At 37.3% G+C, this 14,843-nt stretch overlaps 1 protein-coding gene across 4 annotated transcripts in view; it reads right to left on the bottom strand.

The window, feature by feature from the left end:
* Positions 1-14,843, bottom strand: part of CADM2 (cell adhesion molecule 2) — a 571,255-nt gene that overhangs the window by 105,309 nt on the left and 451,103 nt on the right. For all 4 annotated transcript variants that reach the window (XM_088051667.1, XM_014253512.2, XM_088051668.1 and 1 more), the window contains 2 exons: positions 5,796-5,948; positions 3,132-3,269 (listed from right to left, as the gene is read on the bottom strand). In XM_088051667.1, the coding sequence (XP_087907793.1) occupies positions 3,132-3,269; positions 5,796-5,948 (291 nt within the window). The remainder of the gene's footprint in view (positions 1-3,131; positions 3,270-5,795; positions 5,949-14,843) is intronic.

Here is a 14,843-nt window from a genome sequence, read left to right as displayed (position 1 = left end):
TGAAAAATCTAGCCCAGACAGAAATGTTTCCATGGAATCTCTGTCCTGGGAGACTTTTCAAAGCTGAATTGGATAAGACCTTTAGCCCCTTGATTTAACCTTGGAATAGGGGCCAAATGAAACCTGGGGATCAGCTTTGGGCCCACTTCCATGACTTTCAGAGAGGTGCACATACAGACATGCCTGTATCAACTAAAACAGGTTTATATCTCATAAGTATAGATGTTTGATAGGGAAAATAGGAAATGGAAATGATGGAATGTCCATCATCCATTGCTAATTGCAAGCTATTTATAAAAGTACATACCTGGAACACAAATAAATACTCATCCTTTAAAAAGACATTTTTTTTCTGGTTTTACATGGCAGATATAATTTTTATTTACATTTAAACTCAAGTTGTGACACAAAATGGCCCTATTATCTAAAAAAAAACCTTCATCCTTGCTTTAGAGGTTTATCAAGATAAAATGATCAGTGCCTCTCTAAAACTTAATCAAAGCACCTTAACTTGTTGACATAAAAATTGAACTTATTTAGTTTTAAAATCCAACCTACCTAGGAAAGGAAAAAAAACCCAAAAATCCATTCAAAATATTCCTGAAGCCTAAAAAGAAATTCTTTATATAATTTTGTTGAAAGAGCATGTAACAAATTTTGTTAAAAAAGAAAAAAATAGGTAATTTCAGAATGAAAAATTTGCATTTAGTTTCTCCAGTATTTTTGTTCTTAATAATCTTCCAGAAATGTCACCAGAATGCTAAACTGCAGATCCCTTTGTTGAGTTGGTGCAAATCTGAGTGACAGAACACTAAAGTAAAAGGTGTGGCACCCAGTGCTTCACATTCAGTCTCTCCCATTACTAACACTTACTTTATCAAACACTATTCCTTACCCAGATGATGATTCCTTTTTTGAATAATAGCAATGGAGCTACAATTTTAGAGTGGCTTTTTCCCCTTTGGTGCGACTCTGATCTCAGTGCATCATTTATATTCGTTTGCACCATGTATAATACAGTATAACACAATTGGATTTACTGGTGCTAGACAGACGAACTTCTAACCTTTAATGTCAGCTGCATTAGCATATAATTTCATATCTATTTTCTCAGATTTATCATTTCACCTTTTACACTGCACAAAGCTAATGTAACTTCTGCTGATGCCACTGCAGACTGGTTAGGTTATTTTATTTCTAACCTTTGAGAAATGGCAATGTGCTCTTCAGAAGACCTAGAAAACTAAACTGAAATGAATGTGCTCAGTACTTTCCTCCTTTTTCTGGTTGTTGGGGTATTTTTCCCCCTTTACTGTTCTTTTTCATACTCCTCTCACACTCCTTTGTTTCCTCACCCTGTTTTGCTGTTTGTGTTTTTTTTTAAATCCCTTTGGGAACACTTGAGAAGAAGAAATTAGTTAAAGTCAAATGACCAAATTGCTTGCTGGCTTCAATTACACATCAGCTGAAGGAAAGGCAAAGGTAATTGCATCAGATTTTAAAGCGTAATTTTTAAACTAAGATATTTTCAAATATGTGTTGCCTTGCTGTTAGGCCAACTGTACCAGTATCTCCCTTATAGTACTGACAGGGTTTGGAGTTATTTCCAGTCTTTACATGCCTTGGGTATGTATATTCATCCTGCCATCCCTTTTGGAGGACACAGTCTATGCTCTGCCATGTGTGTTAGCTGTGCTGCTTAATTCTTTTTACTTACATGTGATTAGATGCTGCATTTCTTTAATCAATTTCCTCAAATTTCCCAGTTCTGAAAAGAATTCGTTTCTGTTTCCACATTTTCTATCCTTGCTACACATTTCAAATTATTTCAGTCTAAAATGCTCGCTCATTTCCATACTATTCTCATTTTCATTAGAAATATAAGGACACCTCTGGAATGGACAGGATTCCTTAGGCAATCATCTGCAATCTCCTTTATTTACCAGTTTTATACCACAGCACTGCTTTTGCACATTGAACTATGGTAGAAAACAGTAAAGGAAGATAAATGGTTCGGTAATTAACTCTGTAACTTTGCTTGAGGCAGTTTCTTGAGCTAATGAAATCCAAAATATGAGACAAATCAGATAAATTAAGGGTGTTTTATTTATTTCTTTTTTTGTTTTTTAAAGCCACATAGAAAAGGTGGATTTTGAATCATTTATTCATGTGGCCTTACAGCAGAATGAATAGAGGTGACATGAATAAATACCAATACCTTATGCTTTTTATCCATCTACTTTATAATGGGCACCTGCACTGGCTTGGAGGTGTGACAGCCTTCTGCATCAGGAAGCTCTCTTCACTCATTCACCAATGGGGAGTTAAAACCATTCCAGCATTTTTAAGAATATGGAGCAAAAAACTAAGTTCTAAGCAAAGTGAAAGATAAGATGGAAAGGAAATAAACAGCTTTTTATATGCAGCTCTTTCCTAGCTCGCTGCATCCTTGAAGGCAAATCCTTGCTGTCAGCTTTGGTTTCAGTCACTCCATGGCTTTTCAGTTACAGCAGACTTTTTCCAACTCCCCTCAGCCCCTGTGAAGTTTTCCTGATCCCCTTTAAAGCCCATCCTCTCCCCCCTGCTCGCTCCAGACTGTCAGCATCCTTGCCTCAGCTGGAGATTCCCTCATTTGCTACATCCTGACTCTTCCTCACCAGAGCAGGCTCCATAGATCTCCTCTGGGAAGTGCCTTCTCCTGTCTCCTCCAGATGGTTCTGCTTCAACTGGTCACATTTTTTAGGGGAGTATAACCTAAATCTGGGACTCAACTAAATCATACATACCCCATGTTGGAATGGCACAAGAGAAATTGAAAATATCAGGGATGAATGGTCTGACTGTGATAATAATCCAGAAAACATTGCCCTATGAAGCCTCACAGCTGAGTTTATTGTGCTGCACAGAGTTCTGAGCAATCCACAACATCAGTTTTTAACATTTGAAGTAACAATAAAAAGATGGTTATATGACCACTACATTAAATTACAATAAATTCTTCATCTATCCCCTAGTCATTTCATGACCCAATAGGAACAGCTTTACAAACACAGATTAAAAAAAAATAATAATTCTACAGAATGTATAGTTTTGACAATTGGACCAAATGACACCAAAATCCTTTTAAATACCTTTAACTTCTTTGTCATTCTTGAACCATCTGATATCAGCTGCTGGCTTACTACCAGATGTCTTGCAAGTGAGCTGCATCCTCTCTCCCTCCATAACTGGTGAGGTAAATCCAGTAATTTGTGGCTTCTCAGGAACACCTAACAAGCAAACAAGCAAAATGTGTCTGATAGTGTCAGCTGCTGCCATGAATGCACGACCAACTTAAAGTTCACTTCTTCATATGCTCTGAATTCTGGAAAAAGGATAATTAATTCCTCGTGCCTCGTCAGTTAAACCTTTCTCCTATTGTAAATTAACCATCAATCTGAACGGTAGTTGATTCTAAATAAATAAAGAAACACCTAATTTTCCAAGAGAAACAGATTGCAGTTTAATAAATACCTTATCTCTGTGTATTTTGCATGCAGGTCTAGTCTGACTTGTCACAATATTTAAACTGCTCAGCACAGCAAGCAGGATGACAAAGCGCATTAGAAGCACAGCTGTGAAAATTAAACTGGCAACAAAAAGCTGAACTGACCTAAGTTCAGAACAGATATTTACACCTAATTAATGAAGACTTTAATACAAAATCCAGGGAAAAGGAAGGGTGAAAATAAATACTGGAGTCACTTTATCTTCAGAGGAAGCAAAACCAAAACACCAAGAGGTATAATCACAGTTCCCTGACATACCACACATATAATATTCAATTTGGAAATGGTTGTTTTTCAATGAACCATGGAAGATTTAAAAAAAATATAATTTTAAAATAATTGAAATAAATAATAAATAATAAATAATTAAATAATAACAAGAAAATAATAATCAATTTTTTAAAAAACATGAAAAAATTGCGAAAGTTTTGATCACTGCGTGCACAAATGCGTTTAACTTATGAAGACATGAGAATAACTTATTTTAAAGTAATACTGATGACAGTAATTTAAAAATCTCAAAAAATGTCAGTTATAATTTGCAGCTACAGTGCTCTGGTGCATTCACATTTGTGGCAAGATAAAGGGCTCAGTCACAGTAATTGATCCTGTGCCCTGTATTAATAATTCAGTTTTTCTACATCTCTTTTCCAAAATGACAGATTATGTACATAAATGCAAAGCAGCATCACCTGTTGCGTAGTACAGCTCTTTAATAAATCTACTTTTCTCTCTCAGGACAGAAAATGGTGTCTATTACAATACCTTAACACTTGAATTTTCTAATCAAAAGCAGAGAAGCCAATAAAGAGATTATTAGTACATAAAATGATAGTTTATCTGATGGAAAGGTGTAATACATTTCAGCATAGAAGATCTCCTTCTCCAGCAGAAAATGTTTTAAGAGTTTAAAATGTTACTTTGAAATAGGAAATTACATATGCAAAATGAAAAAAAAAAAAAAAGACAAGAATCTTAAACTGTGCAGTTTTCTCTCTGGGAAGGTAAGTAAATTATGTTGGGAAAACTTTATGAAAAGCTTCCCTAAAACAAAGGTAAAGCTTAAAGGACCATTAAAGATCAAGTTACTTTTGTTAATAAACATTGGCTGGATGTTTGGGGGTTTTCTTGTCTTTGTAACACCCTTCTATGTCTTTCTGCCATTTAAAAGGTTGAGCTGGTGCCCTCCTCAATTGTTTAGATCATGAAATGCCTCTCCACAGAAAGAAGATTAAGCACAGGCAGTTGCTATTCCAGAATATTCTGCTTTGAGTGGGTACCTTTTGTCCTTAATGGCAAACTTGTGAAGATTTTTGTAAAATAGTCTCACAGGGACTGAAAGAGAGATGTATTTCATATCCTAAGCAGAAAACCAATTCCCTGGCTGGATTAATGTGAATATTACTGCCACAGAGAATATCTTACATTAGTCCTATTAAATTCAACTGTCTGCCCATCCACATATAAAAATAAAACAGAAAGAAAGAGTCATGTTCAGGGACAAAACAAAAGGAAAAGAGAATAAAAATCAATCTCTAAAATCATATAACGTCTTAGGTTCGCAGGTGTGTTTCAATGAACTATAGCAATTTTGGCTGATTGGGCTACTGACATTCATAGAATCATATAAAGCTTCGAGCAGAAACTTTATTTCCTGGGCATCTCTTGAAATCTATTGCTTTTCTATGTGTATCTATAACCTTTGGGGAAAACAGCAGAGCACTTAGAGGATAAAGCATAAAAGAAGCAGCAAACCCAGTGAAAATTTAAAACCTTATAGACCCAAAAAAAAAAAAAAAAAAAAAAAGAAAGCAGAATGAGCCAAAAAAAAAAAATGCACAGCTAAGGAAAAATGATAAAGCTCTAAAGCCCGTTTTGATTTCATGCTTTCTGATTTTCTCCCCTTTGCCCTACCCAATAGATTGTCAGGAGATGAACACATGCACCTTCTTTGCTCTGGAGGTGCTCGGGATGTAGAGGTTATGTCCATTTTATGGAGCACTCGTTCCGTGGTCCTTGTGTGCTCCCTAACTCATTCTCCTGCCACGGTGCAAACAGGAAGAGGAATGCTATTTCTCAGCACAGCAATATGAAACAATAAACATGAGGGGAAACTAGATAAGACATTTACATTTATCTTCTGCCAAACCTTAGAAAAGTTCATTCTTATCATAATTTGCCAGAGCCTGAGGAGTTTAACACGCTCTTCTTTCTGCTCGGTTTGTGCTTTGTGCTGTTTGTGCTTACCAAGAACGGTGAGGAAAGCCTTGGAAGTTTTGACAGGCATGGTGAATAAAGAGCAGGTGTACTGCCCCTCGTCCGACAGGGACACATCGCTGACGCTGATACTCAGCTCGTGCCACGACGCTCGCACCAGCTCGATTCTGTTGTCCCTCAGAGCTGAAAAACAAAAGGAATCCACGTTAGGGTTGGATCCAGCACCTGAACAAAGCGTGGGGAGTGGTACAGGAGGCTCCATGGAGGTTCCAGGAGAAGCCAGAACACAGGGCTGTGGACACGGCTGTCCACGCAGAGCAGTTTGTTATCTCTGTGGAATAAAGCTGAGCAAGTTTTTGAGAGGTGTATTGAGTGATTTGTAACATACATAAACCGAGAAACTACAGGACTTGACTTACCTCCGGCCTTCCTCTAAAAATCCCAACAATGACTTTGATTTCTGCCCCTTCAGAGATTTTTTCAGTGCCTAAAATAAATCCTTCCCAAAACCAGCCTGTTTTTCAAGTATTTACAGATGTTGAGAATCCCGCATCTAGCCCTGCACAGTTTGCCTACAGATTTTTCTCGTGTCCATTACTACTAATATTGAACTGGAATATCAGGTTTCTTAAATTCTCTAAATAATTATTTCTTGTTACTAATAGACTGAAAGTTACACTTTTTCATGCCTATGTAGTACATGTAACAATTTGAGGTAATTTAGTATGTGGCTTTCCTTTTTTGATTATGAATAAAAATATAATCTCTTCTGTTTGCATGAAAGCAATGAGGGAGAAGGAGCATGTAGATTCACTTAAATTCAAAATGTCACTTTAGTTAATGATTTAAAATTTAATTTTATAACCTATACTTAGATTAACACCCATTTTCTATTGGAAAACTGAAAAAAACTTTTGCAAACATTCTATTTTTCTGCAGTAAAGTTGCTTCAGGAATCTGCATATATTATCCAAGTCTTTCCACAGCATAGAAATAACAATATCGTAAGTGAGAAAACACTGCAATTCTCCTAAGCAAACAATAAAGAAGTCTCTAAAACTCAGGAAGTTTAGCTGTATACCTCTAGATTGAAATGTCTGGCCTGGTAGTGTGTGAAACTTCAGTGAGCCTATTTTTCCAGCAAGCCTCTGAAAATCAAAAGTAAAATGGGACTGTGATATTTATCGATACAATTACACTTGCTTTGTGAGAAGAACGAAGGTGTTCAAGTCCCTAATGCTCTCTCTCACCTCTTTCTAAAGTCTCCAAAGACTCTTAGATTTGTCTAGTACATCTCTTACAATGATAAAAATGAATAAAAAGTTTTACTGTGGTTCTTTTGCTGCTAAACCTAGATGTTTCTGCCCCATTGCTGTCCAAGTCGATCCAGGTAGATTTACAACAAAATAAGAAGACACAGTGAAGATTCAGCAAAAAAAAAGGTCACTTGAATTTATCTTCTTCTAAGGCTGCCATTTAGGCTTGTTCTCACCAGAAAATTTCAGCTGAATTTGCTGATTATTTCAGGGTAGGCCCAGCTAAATCTCAGCTGCTTCTGCGGGGTCTGAGGACCGAAAGGTGGAGCTTAAGCAGGCCTAACACACAGGCACGCCAGGGACTTCTTCAAGGCACATCAAAGGGACTGAGGCTGTGTGCAATGTCAGAACTGAGATGCCTGGCCAGCCACAACAAGGAGAAAACCACAATTCTTCAGTTTGTAATATCAAATCCATATAATGATGAAAATAGGAGCAACCTTAAAGTAAACAAGCAAGCGAACCAGATGCCACCAAATGCAAAGCTGACAGAACAGCTGAGAAAAACAAGCTCAGGAAAACAAAAAAGCAAGAGTCTACCAACCCCTAAGAGCAGCAAAGCTGATCACTGTGGCTTTGGCAGCCAAAACTCCTCAAAACAGTGAAGCTGTTTTGATCAAGTAGATGGGGACTCAGAATTCCTTTCTCACCTTGTCAATTCTAGTCAGATGCAAGTGAGCAGACATAAAAATGATAGTTTATTTCATATTACTGACCTTCCAGAAAAAAGGTTTAAAAAATTGTTCAAGTCCTTCTAAATGGTTTGATCACCACCACACCGACATATATAATTTGGCAACAGCAAAGAAAAATAGAAAACCAATGCAAACAAACCAACCAAAACCAAAAAGCCTTTCAGCACTCCATAATTTGGAAGTGGTGATATTTTCCTCCACTTAATCTGAAACTATTTAAAGAATAATGCACCATATCATCTTACATAGTATTTGTTATAATTTTCAGTTATAACTGCCTTGTGACAGATTTATGAATCTATTGAAATGTTTTCCTACAGATGGGACAATGTGCAGGATTTCTTGCCCTAAGAAGAACAGAATTCCACTGCAGCACAACTGGCCTACAGATGATGCCAACAGCACATCATTTTGATCCTACAATTGAAATACAAACCATTTCCATCAACTACATTCCCATTGCTCCCCTCCCTCAACCTCCTCCTCTCCACACCTTTTCTAACCTTTGTAAAATATAAAAACCTCAGCTCAGTCACTTTTGTGGAAAGCTGGTAAAAACAACCACTGGTCAAGAGATGAGATCAGATGTTCCATGTTTTGCTACAGAAAGGATTTTTATTGAAAAAACTGCAAGAAAGTTTTGTAATGGAAATACCAACACAGCCTTTGCAATAAATGCTGCAAATAGCACCAACATGATACTCCTTTGCAGGAAAGCTGTTTGTCAGAAGCATTTTTCTAAGTGCTGGGTCTAAAAACAATTAACTCTTCCATCATTTTCAAACCTGATTATTTGCAAGTTTTCTGTCTACAGATGACAGGCAAACCAAATTTCACTGCTATGGCTTAGACAAGGTGAGCACTTACACAGAGACCTTTTAGAATCTTATTTTCAAATTGTATTCCCATAACTGTTTCTATATCCTCATCTGTTTACAAATGTACCAGATTCTCTTCATGAAATTGATAGCTGTGATGGATGCCAGAACTGGTTTGTTTCCATTTTCTGTCTGAGGTGCAATTTTGCTTAAAAGGGTGATGGAAACAACAGCAACAGTGGAGGAACCAGGGGTAATTCCAGCAACTCCTGGTACCCAGGCATTGTGTGTGAGTGGAGCAGGGTCCTGCTCATGGCAGAAAACCTTGCCAAACCTGCCTGATGGAGCAAAGCAGCCCACGGAGCCTGGACAGAAGGCAGCTCCTGAAAGGTACCAGTGGCTAGCAGCCCCACCATAGCAGTTCAAATGAAGTTCCACAGAGTAAAATAGAAAATGTTCCATCACATTTAATTAGCAGTTGAACACAAAAAAAGCAGAACACTGCTCTTTCGGAACCTTCTTAGAAACTCTTTGTCTTTAACATTTCACTTTGTTAGAAGCCAAACAGACACTTCTGGCCTCTTCCTGGGGATTTTAACCTACATTGCTGAATCATTACCCTATCCATAGCTTGCATACCTATAGAGATGCTAGAGAAAGGGTGAAAACCCAGAATATTTATTTGACTTCTGTGAAATACGCATATGCCAAAAGCAGAAACAGAAAATACCAGCACTGGCATCACTTTGCTGGATTCTCATGTTGCCAGCCATTTGAAAAATATAAAATGCAACAAGAAATATAATTACATAGTAAATTCCAATATGCCCTAGGTACATTATTTCAGTTTTCTGTAATTCCCAGGCATATATGATGTAGTTAATTTGCAAGGCATGAAATAATTATGCATAAAACACTTGTTCCTAAGCAGACACACTTCATTTATTTTACCTGTCATTCTCTTTTCCTGTGGAAAAGATTTCCTTTCAGAATGTTCTCTGACACAGAAACAAGCAACCTTGATAATTTGTAGAGTTGAGGTAATTATAAGTAAGAGATACAGCTACGTACTTCAGCTGCATTAATTAATAATCCTTGAGACTGATGACCATCACAATAAACTGGTCTCCTTGTTCACAATCAAACAAAACTGTACTTTATTTTTTGAAAAAAAATACTAACATAATGATTATATATTATCATACAGAAATCCTGCAACAGGAATTGTAACAGAGAGACAAAAGAACCTTTTAAATTTGCCAGAATGGAAAAAAATCCACATTTCATACTGTGAAGAATAGGCAGTTGGACCTGTTAGACATAGTAGCCACATAGCAGCATCTCTAATGTCATTTTCATCTAAAATGACCGCATCTTTGTTGAATTTTGAGTCATATATTTGAAGAATGAGAGAAAAAAAAACCCCAACAAAATCCCCAAATTCTCTAGAGTGATTTGCTGATATTTTGAGAATACTAACTTGACATATGCTGCCATCCTGGGATTCACTCAACAAAATTTTTTTCCTTATGTTGGAGCTCTTCCTTCTGTCATGGGAATAACATAACCAGTAGTTGGAACCAGAAGGATTTCTGATACTCTACAGGTCACACTAAACTCCCAGAATCATAATACTTATGAAACTGAAACAATCCCTCTGATTTTCAGATTCCAACTTTCTGAATGCAGTACCATAATCTGAAATAGATGTAAAGGGATTTATGTTGTGTTTCTGGATATACTTGAGAAGACCCTTTTTCTTTGCTCCTAATAAATTCAATAGACCAAGGTCCCCATAGGATGATCTACAGAATTTGCTTATAGTTGTGCATCAATCGCCACCAGCAGAGCAAGAAAAAAGAGAAATAATGGGACTAAATGGAACAAACCAAACTAGTATTGCTATTCTGTGTCTTCTAAACATTCATATTTCTTTTCAAAACATTCACATTTCCTTGAAAAGGAGAAGGACTGCTACACAGTTATTCTATTCATGCCTAACCCATCTAGTCCATACTTGCATGGTATCTGAATTCCTAAGATTTTAAAACTTCTCAGCTGTTTTTCATGTAGAAAGAAAATCCATTTCCTTCCTCTTTCATTTCCAGTCATGCAAGTTGATTACTTTCATTCAAGTACACAAGGGTGGCAGTGTGAATATTTAGTAATCCCATGTTTTCTATTTCTACTTTTATATGTGCTGAGGCCGTTTTTACCTCTCAGTGAAGGCAATTCTTACCTGTCCACAGCACTGCATTTGTGGAACTACCACCTTTTCCCCTGGGACAGAATTCCTCAAACTGAGCCTACTTTCATAGGTAATGCTAATATAGATGGAAAAGAATTAGGAATTTCAATGCAACCTATAAATTTGGCTGATATAAGTACCACTGGTGTCCTTTAAAGGTGGCATCATTTATAAGTAAAATCAGTGGAAATCACAGAAACTGAAGGTCTCAATAGTGTTCAGGGATCTTTGGCTAATTGGCTGTGGAACAGTCTGACCAATTTGCAGGTGCATGATGGCTTTTCCCCCATTAGTAATTAGTGGTTAGTAACACAGATGAATTCAAACAGACATTCCAAACAGTGTCTTCCACAGTTTTCAGTCACTTGGTTGAATACTTCAGTATCACTGAATTTTTAAACCCATTCATGTACTTAATAAATTTGGGGCGTCACTGAGCTTCATAAAAGATACAAAGAGATTAGAAATGGAAGATCTACATAACAATCCTTGGAGGTAGGTTTTATTTTCTTTCCAGTGCATTTCTAAAGTATTTGATGATCAAAAGGAAGAAACAATGGCGGTAAACAGAAATATACTTCTCCCACCTCTAATCATCTGGCCATCTTTATGCTGTGGTCTGCAGTCTAATAAGAAAAGACTAGATCGTTTTCAGCAGAGATACACTTTCACAGGGACATCTGATCAGCTGATTTAGAGAACAATTCTCAGCAACAAGCTGCTTCCTCATTTTTAAATTTTTCAGAATTTTTGCATGTTGCATAATGTATCTGCCAAAGACATGCAGCTAACTCCCTTCATCAGGACAGCCTCACTAAGAGAGGCATCTACTCTTGCCTTGAAAAGGCCAAAGCATTGGGGACTCAGAACCCGTCTGTACAACCTTTTCTATTATTTATCAGGGCTTACAGCCTTAGATGCTTATGAGGAAAACCCAAACAGAAAGGTAATTTCTTCAGTGAAGCAATCCTGCAATCTGGATAAAATGAAAAGAGTTTAAGGTGACTTACAATGACTTATGATCTTGGACGCAGCTGCTAAGCTGAGGTTTCACCAACTGTTGCCAAGTGACAAATGAAGGCCAGGATCACTACATGCCCTTCATGGATGGAATGAAGAAAACTTTCCTGCATGGCAGATTTTCTGCACTGAGCTACCTTTTCTCTCACAACCATGTTCTGTATTGCCTTCTCTCTTTTTCAGAGCACTCAAGAAACATGTAAAAAGAGAGAAAAATCTTGCCTTCCAGGATGTTTATCATGCCTGCTTCTTGCATTAAAGAAGCAGTGAACTTATTTTCTTCCTGTCATAAGGATGATATTTTTTGTCTGAGAAGGTCTGAGGCCTGACTCTCTTTCCTGTAAGAAATTTAAGTTTCAAATCTTTGCAAAACATACAATCTTTGAACTATGAAGATGCTTTACTGTGTTGAAATAATATTTAACCGTAACTCCAAAAAATAAACCAAAAATCTCATTAGTCAGGATGAAACATTGTCTTACAAGGTCTGTTCATCTGGTTCCTCGTTCAACAGGGAATTACAAGATTTCCTATTATCCTAATGCAACTGGACACTTGCCACAGCACAGTAGCCTAGAAAATATTTTTAAATCATACTTCTCAAACATACAGCTGCAAAAATTAACATTGCAAAATGATCTGGCAAGGTTAGAGATGGACAGAATTAAAATAAATGAGATTCAATAGATAAAAGTAATTGGTAGTCTTATGTACCAAGTTGGAGATGAATGTTTTGAAAACAGGAATGCAGGGAAGGAGCCCTGAGGATTACAGAGGAAATTATTTAACTATACGTTCAAATGCAGCACCACTCTAAAAAGATGAATCCTATTCCGGGTTGTACTGATCCTTGCAATTATGGTAAAGGAAAATGTTACAACATTCCAAAATAGCATACATCAAACTGTGCCATATATTGTAAATTACAGACAGAAACAGTCTCTCAGTTGGGAAGATAATTTCTGAAGGTCTACTGATGGACTACTGCTGCAAAAATAATACTAAGAAAATGAAAATAATACAATGGAGAGATGTAATAAGTCCACTTGCACCTAAGGAAAGACTAACAGAAATTAGAATTTTATTTTTTTTCTGCAATATTGAGGGTAATACTGAAAAGACAAAACACTGTGTTTTATGTAGGTTAAATGGGACTTCACTGCGAGTAAGAAATGTTAGATAATGACTATTGAAGTAGAAGAAAGAAATTAATACTAATCCTCCTGCAAACCAAAACAAAGTTACACAGATTTCTAAGTTTTTCTTCTGCAAAGATCAGATAATTTTTCCTCATGTTACTTATGTTGATACTAATCACTGTGTTAGCAGCACTTAAAGATTCCTGACCAAGGCAGAGTTAAGCTTACACAGGTATTAAAAACTGCCTGGCCAAACAGCACAGAGCTCTACCAAGGCCATCTGTGTATTTTAAAGAACATCAGTTGTACAATATTCTTTTTCCTTGTCAAGAGACTGCTCAAGTCACTGCTGGTGACCTTCATGCACTGGCTTCAGTCAGCTCTGAATGAAAGGTGTCCTAAAGGACAGGGAACACAGAATAACTCAGATTTTACACTTTTAGCACTGCTTCACAACCAGGTTCTACCCAGGCCTGCCCAAAAGCAACACATTTTGTGTGTGTCTGCAGCTGACCGTGCCTCAAGGAAGCTGGAGAGCTGTGTTTCCCTGACCTTGTGGATGGTGACATTGCAGTTCTGCCCGTTCACCAGCTAAGTTTAATGATCCCATGACACTGGAAGTGTTTTCAGTGGCATGATTGTTACTCGTGGTAAAGTCATATATATGGTACTACTTCATATTCCTTGTAAAGTCAGAGTCTTCTAATTTCTAAAAAGTGCAGTCCTGTTCAAACATATTATTTCAGCAGAGTATGGAGAGACTTTCTCACTTTTTGATGTTCTAAAAGAGATTTTTCTCTACCTGAACACAGCTATAAGATGCCCCTGTTCTTCCTGCACTTCTTGATCACGTAGATACAGAAATGAACATCATCCTTCCTGTAGCAGATGGCTATGTTGGCTACAGATGCCAACACAGGAATACTCATTCTTCCTAACTACATTAAGCAGTCAGACTCCCTAAACTCTTGCTGCAGCCAGTGGAGCAAGTTAGCTTCCTCCAGAGGCCAATTAAGAACAGGTCACTGCCTTGAAAACATTACAGAACCTGGACAAAACAGCCAAGAAATCATCAACAATTGATGAATGTATCTGCAGTCAACCTAGCAATTGATCCCAGTACCAATGAAGAGTCCAAACCCAATGTACACATCAATACTGAAGATACTAGTGCTGTTAGCGATGACTCGCACATCTCACTATGGAGGGAACTGAAATATGGAACAAAGTATCAGGAGAGATCCAGGATGAGTCTAGTGCAATTCCAGGGAGGATTCTCAGAAAGCTCTTTGATGGCTGCAGCATCTCTTACGATAGAGCCCTTAAAGTTTTATGATGTCTCTCATGCAGTTGAGCAGCAGACAATCTGTCTCCCCACCACAAGTACACAGATGCTCCCTCTTTTGTGGGATTTGTCTTAGTTTTCCAGATGCAGATGTGCTGTGAAGGAACCTGTTAGTGAGAAATGGTGTCAGAAACAGATAATGAAAGGATTGAAGCCTCTCTCCTACAAGTTGAGACTAAGAGACTTGGGATTGTTCAGCATGAGGAAGCAGAGAACACTGAAGTCCAAACTCAAAAGAAAATATAACTAGCAGAAGATCTAGATCTCTAATTTTCATAAAAAGCTGCTCTAACAGTCAGAGAACCAAGCTGGACTAGATGACCTCCAGAGGCCCTTTCCAATGTGAAATATTCTGGGATCTCATAATTCTAGATGTTTTTGGGGTAAAGAATCTGCGTATCACAAAATTCAGAAATGTGACCAATCCTGAAGTGCCAACTAAAAGCCCTTTGGTAGATATTCCCAAAGATTAATCTTCTTTAGTTTTTCCTAAGCAT

Source organism: Pseudopodoces humilis, chromosome 2 (assembly GCF_049639895.1).
Source record: "Pseudopodoces humilis isolate 2021_Gansu_Grassland_sample_001 chromosome 2, ASM4963989v1, whole genome shotgun sequence".
Taxonomy (NCBI): Eukaryota; Metazoa; Chordata; class Aves; order Passeriformes; family Paridae; genus Pseudopodoces; species Pseudopodoces humilis.
The sequence above is the reverse complement of the archived record's forward strand: the minus strand, read 5'-3'. Positions and strand labels throughout refer to the sequence as shown.